Below are 6,011 nucleotides of genomic sequence, written 5' to 3'. Positions count from 1 at the left end.
GGGGGGGGCACTGTAGCCCTCCGCGCCATACAGAGTTGTCAAGGGGGAGGAGGGGGAGGGGTTGCTGACAGCTATGATTAAATGAGCACTTTGCTCGCTCACGTAGCGCGGCGCATGGGATGTTCAACATGCAGGCCGCGGAGCAGGTGCGGACGACTCTTTTCTTCACGCGTGCGTTGGGAGAGGACGAAGGGGACAGTGAGACGAGTGGGTGCAGTGGGGCCAAGGCAAGGACTCCTCGTCAAACGGATTCAAAATAAAGTGCTGCAAACGTTTTTTTCGTATTGTTTTTGGATAGAGAAAAAAACGTTGAACATTGCCTTTTGCATTGTGCTATTTATGACATCTTATTTCCCCGGGAGTCGTTTACTTAAACTGTTTGAAAGCTCTGTACGAATCCCACCGCATAAGCGCGCGCCGAGGACGCTGACCCGACCCAGCACTGGGAACGCCGCGAGAGTCGCAACACCGATAAAAACTCGTTGACTCGACGAAGATCGTTCATTCTATTTTTTTTCGCACTGGCTGATGCGGTGATAGCTGTTTGATTGCCTGCCCCCTACTCTTTCCAGCAGATTAGTTTGCAGTTGGCAAAAAGCGGTGCGCGCGTGAGAAGGTTTTCGCAGGGAGCGACGGAGGGGAGTTTGGTGCGTCGAAACCGTATGCGGCAAATTGCAATCCAATCGTTTCGTTTTGGTGGCTGGAGCAGAGAGAGCGAAAAAAAATCAAGAAAACAACTTTGCAACGCTTTGCAAGCCAGCCCTTTACCCTGTGCCGCCCGACCCCTCTATATAGGCTCTGGTTCTAAATTATCGCCAAGCTATAACACTGCTGCCGGCCATTTTTAAAAATTTATGGTCTATTGGGGTTTGGTGCAATCCTATTCTCGTAATAGGCTGGTCGGCCCGGGTACCCCCTCCCCTCCCCCTCGTGTTATCCCTTTAGCCGCGCCCTGACTCGCTTCCTGTTATTTTTTGCCATCCTCTTCCTTATGAGTTTCGCCACAGTCCCTCACACTGGCCGAAATCCCCTCGGCAGATAATTAAAGGCCACCCGTCGCTGGACGTGTGGGGGCGCGCACCCCGTCCTTAAGATCAACCTCTGCCGCTGCCCCTTTACTCACTTTCCCCTTTATTTGTTTCGACTCTCTCTTCACTTCTGTTCTCTTTTACTCTCTTTTCCCCTATCCCCGCCCTACATCTCTGTCTCGTTCAGGAATAACGCATTATCCCTGCCATGATCGCGCCGATATCTTTGAAATATCGCTCGCTTGTTTGTCGCGAGGGATTTGTCTTTTGTCGGGCCGCCCTCTTCATTTTCTTACGGATTGCCGTCATCCCCCCTTTCTCTTTACGCCCCTTCAGTCTGGCCTCTGGAGCAGCGTCGTGAGGTGAAAGGGGGGGGGGGGCTGGAATAAGGGCCGAGAGGACCGGTGGGAGCGGCCTTCAGCCGTATGAAGGCACCGTTAATTCTAGGCACGTGCAAGGAACGGGAGGAGGGAGGGGGTCAATCAACCTGCAGGGTGTGAGGGTGGGAGGGGGTGAGGGGAGGGGGCACCTCTGAAGCGAGCGCTGCGGTCTCATCTGATTGGAGCATGCAGAAGGCTAATGGGACCGCGCGCAAGCTGATGGACTGACCTTTCCAAGAACTAAATTCCGTTTCAAACTTTAACCGGGCTTACGCATTAATTATGTTTTTGCTTCCCTTGTTAGGTGCTAATTATTTGCCATCGATCCAAGAAAACCATCTTGGAACTTTGTCAGTATTTACAGTTGTTTCAGAGGTTTATTTTTATTTTTTATCGACCGTAATTACCGAGATGATCCCCTACATGTTTTCCGGTGATCACGGCGCAGGGCTGATAATGCTCGTCGCGCTTAACGCCCGCTTTGTCATCCGTTTTGCGGCTTTAGGTCCCTAACTCTGTGTTGCCCTCGGACTCTCACCACTAACTCTCTCCGTCCCTCTCTGCGTCTCTCTCTCTCTCTCTCTCTCTCTCTCTCTCTCTCTCTCTTTCAAATCATGTGCTACCCCACTGCGTCCGCCCAGTACGTTGAAATGAATGACTGAAGGATAATCCGTAGTCCCTTTCACTGAGCGGCTGCAGTATGAGCACCCCCCTCCTTTCCCTCTCTCTCTGTCTCACTCTACCCCGTTGGTCTCTCGCGCGAGCTGCTCATTCGCTTCATCAGCACCACCAGAGCCGTGCCTTTCCACGCTGGAAGTACAGTGCTTCCGCTAACTGAGATGAAGGAAACGGGTTGAAACAGGCCGTGCTTATTGATATTGCCGCTCTGTTTTACGGGAGGTACGCGATGCGCACGCGGAAGTCTGCCATAGGAGGGAAGCAGAGGAGGGTTTTCGATGAGTCGTTATTCCAATAATGTATTCCGTTTATATTAATCGCAATTAAACGCAATGTCGTTATTTGTATTCTTATTTCCTCAGGAGAAGGAGGTGACAGTAGTCCTGGAATAAAGTCAACGCCTTAGTTAGCTGTGTTTTCTTTCCAATTTCCTTTCCATTCTGAGCCTGCCTGTCAACATTTGGTGGTTCTTGTTTTCGGCAATGGCTGGATTAAACTGATTTAATCCAAAGGAGGTTCGATGAGAGAGCAGTTGTTTTTGATAAATCCTTTATTTCTTACATCTAATAGCACAATTTACTTTGGGGTTTTTAGTTAACATTACCACCGTACAACCACTCAGAAATCTAGACGTTCTACAAAGTGCTGCTGCAACCTCGTTACAAAACAGTAGGCGTATTCAGATCTCATTTGTGGCAAATACAACACAATCGCTTTGGCTGAGGCCGCGCAACATACAACTAATAGCTAGCTAACTTTTTTTTCATTTTTTGTTCATCAAAAAAATCGAAAAACAGGAAAGGTGAAGTCGACGCTAAACAAAATATTCTTTACGTTATTCTTTGAATTATATTTTCTCGTAGAAAAAACTTTTCTTTTCACTGGCGTCAGTCTTGAGATCACACACGCTGAACTCTCAAGATTCCTGCTGTGTTTGTTGTAAATGAGCGTTCAACGTCTTTACAAATCGGTTCAGTCCTGTCCGGTCCTGTCACACTCGAAACACTGGCAGTTTGGCACTTAGCGCACTACGGGTACTTGCTGGCAACTTTCTATATAGTCTGGCACTCGATTTCCACTTGGAGTTTGTATCCTTCAGAGATGGGTCTTCTCTATGTCAGCGTGGTAGCCGTTGCCTTCACGGTGGTCCCTGCGAAACATTAGCTATTAAGTCATAGAATCGAGTCAATCAGCCCAAAGTAACTGTAAAGTCTTTGATTTCGAACTGAAAGGCTTGAGCAGAGCAAAATAAAACAGTTCTTACTTGGCGAGGAGTTCCTGCGAGCCCCGGACGTCCCGGATGTACCGGAAGGAGCTCACGTTGTTGGTGCGGTGCCTGTTTAGGGACCCCGTCCGCCCCACCTCGGACACGACTGCAACAGAGAAACAACAACAGTCTTAGACGAAGCAAAAACAAACTACAGCAGCAACTTTTTTGATGGGCGTTCGGGTCGAAGGGGATGAGGGTGAAAGTTTTATTCGCGATGTTATTTTGGGCTTACAACGGCCCTTCTGGGAAATGACAGACATAAACACTTTCCCTCTCGACGGGACCATTTCACGAAATGCCAGGCCCATCTCCTCCCCCAAATCTTTCCTGGACACCGCCTGCAGGCCCCGACGGGCGGAAGGACTGGGCCGCAGGGTGCGGGGAACCACAGGGGACCTTTACTCGATCGTGGTCCCGAACCTGACCTGAAGGTCACCGTTCGTGCATGTTCGTCCACCCACTTCCTTTCCCACACATCAAATAGGCACTCTCAATCCATAAAAGCTTATTCGCGACGCGACCAGAAGCCGCCAACCACCACCACCACCACCCCCGTGGCCGAGGCTGACGAAAACGCATAAAGGGGAGACAGGCTGTGATAAATCACTTCACCGCCATTGTTCTCGTTGTGAAAGAGGAGGCCGGGGGACGTGACCGATCTCCCTGGTCTGACGCGGATCGCTCCACGAGCAGCCCCGACACCTCCCGGAACTGGAGCCTGCCTGAGCGGAGCGGGGGTGTTGCGAGGTGGGGTGGCCGTCGCCGCCTTGCACCGCCAGCGACTGCGTGCACTCTAGGGCGGTGAAGTCTGAGCAGTCGTAACGGGTTGAGTTTGGTTGTGGTGCAAACAACACGAGAAACGCAAGTAATGTCGCTCACTCCCCGCTGGGCATGAAAGTGTACTCTATGCTCAGGGAAGAGCTCTCTGAGCACCCTATGAAGCGCACTCATCCCTGTAGTGGACGGTCGCACGTACGACGGCAACGGTGTGCCCCAACACACCAAAGAGACCGTTGATGACAAAAGTTTCCGAACACGTAGAAACAATAAATTCTGCTCTTGTTCCGACAGTCTCTGGACTGGGTATAAACTCGTCGTGTTGTAGATCTGCCCGTACCTGTTTGGTAGAGAAGCCCTATCATATCCTTTTGCCCCAGTTTCTTTGGGTCTCTTCCGGCCGTCATTACCACCTCATTATAATCAGAGAGGTGAAAGGCGCGCCCTCTGACCGCCGCGTGCGTAACGAGCAGAAATATGGAAGTCTAACGAGACGAGACGGGGTGGGCGAGGCCTGCCGGCTGCCGCTGGCTGGCTCATCAGGGTGTTGCTTATCAAAAAATAAAATGGGATGAAATGGAACTTGAAAAATGTGTGCACTGTATTTTCATTATTAGGTTTGAAAGTTGCGGAGCTATAAATCTTTGTAACGTAGTTTTCTGCCGGCGCGTATCAATTGCCCCTGAACTGAACCCTGAAGTTGTTGTTGATGTTACTGCATCGTGGCCGTGACCCTGAATCTACGACCGGAATTTACCACCGCCAGCCCCCCTATTGCTGCTCTCTTTCCTGGCGGAGGCAATTTCTTGTGTAGCGACGGCGGCGGTGAAGAAGATTTGGTTCAGGCCAAATCCCCTGGAGGCGGCCCCCGAGCCCCCCGAGCCCCGCCGGGCTGGTCGGACGGGGCCGTTCTGTTCCCCCGGACACAGATTGGCGGAGGGAAGCTCCCTCTGTCCCAACTTTGTTCTATGAGGGGCTGAAGGCTGTCCGGGTGCGCACCGGTGCGGTGGCGGTGGCGGAGGTAGATTTCTTCGATAGCATCCCTATTCCCATGCAGGTCAGAGGGATGCCTGCTGGCCTCAGCCTCCCCCGACCTTCGCCCTAAACCTTCTTCTTCTTCTCCTCGGCGGCCTCGTTTCTGACCTTCTCCCTTACCTCCCCCCCCCCCCTCCACGACCTCTGTAGCGTTACGCAATCCTTGTCGGCGCTCGGGGGCCTGGGCGTTGAAGCGCCTTTTGCTCGGAGCGTCCCTTCCCTTTGCTGTCCTCGTTGCACAACCTGCTCGTCGTACTCACCCGTCAGCATGGTGGCGTCGGTGCGCCGCGTCCGCAGCCCGCACATGCCGAAGAGCGCGCGCCGGAAGTTCTGGCCCGACACGCAGTAGAGCACGAAGTTGATGCCGAAGTTGGCGTCGAACAGCACGTTGAAGTAGTGCTGCAGAATGACGATGGTGTGCGAGCCCTCGTCTTGGTGCGTTGTCTGCGGAAAACAAAGCATGGGGGGGATGATGAGCATGGTGAGGGAGGCATGGTGCGAGGAGGACGAGCAGCTCGGTGAGCGGCGGGTCCAGCACACGACATGACATGAGCCAGACGGAGAGGCCCACCCGCCTCGCTCTGGGCCGCCTCGATGTCTCGGAGAAAATAACAAGCTGACGGAGAATCAGGTTAGCTGCGCGGCTAACCAAATTTACGCCACGCCGCGCCACGTCTGGTCCTCCGCGCGCCGCCACGCTGTGCCACTCCATGGCCGGTCGACAGCTGCGCCCGCTGCGCCCTGCCTCTCCCCTTCCCTCCCCTTCCCTCCCCGTCCCTTCCATCAGGCTGGGGTTGCGCATCACTGGCATCACTAACCACCACAAGGGCTCACCCCCCCACC

The 6,011-nt window shown here is 53.0% G+C and overlaps 2 protein-coding genes across 4 annotated transcripts in view; one reads left to right on the top strand and one right to left on the bottom strand.

Moving 5' to 3' along the window:
• Positions 1-6,011, top strand: part of LOC127749107 (protein furry-like) — an 88,976-nt gene that overhangs the window by 20,086 nt on the left and 62,879 nt on the right. The window lies entirely within an intron of this gene.
• The window catches only part of LOC113218002 (thyrotropin-releasing hormone receptor-like), a 62,231-nt gene continuing 58,838 nt past the window's right edge, over positions 2,619-6,011 (bottom strand). For all 3 annotated transcript variants that reach the window (XM_026438126.2, XM_052265921.1, XM_026438127.2), the window contains 3 exons: positions 5,429-5,612; positions 3,351-3,459; positions 2,619-3,236 (listed from right to left, as the gene is read on the bottom strand). In XM_026438126.2, coding sequence (XP_026293911.1) covers positions 3,182-3,236; positions 3,351-3,459; positions 5,429-5,612 — 348 coding nt within the window. In that variant the 3' untranslated portion in view covers positions 2,619-3,181. The remainder of the gene's footprint in view (positions 3,237-3,350; positions 3,460-5,428; positions 5,613-6,011) is intronic.

The sequence above is a fragment of the Frankliniella occidentalis genome, unplaced genomic scaffold, assembly GCF_000697945.3.
Source record: "Frankliniella occidentalis isolate FOCC.00 unplaced genomic scaffold, Focc_3.1 Scaffold32, whole genome shotgun sequence".
NCBI lineage: Eukaryota > Metazoa > Arthropoda > Insecta > Thysanoptera > Thripidae > Frankliniella > Frankliniella occidentalis.
The sequence above is the reverse complement of the archived record's forward strand: the minus strand, read 5'-3'. Positions and strand labels throughout refer to the sequence as shown.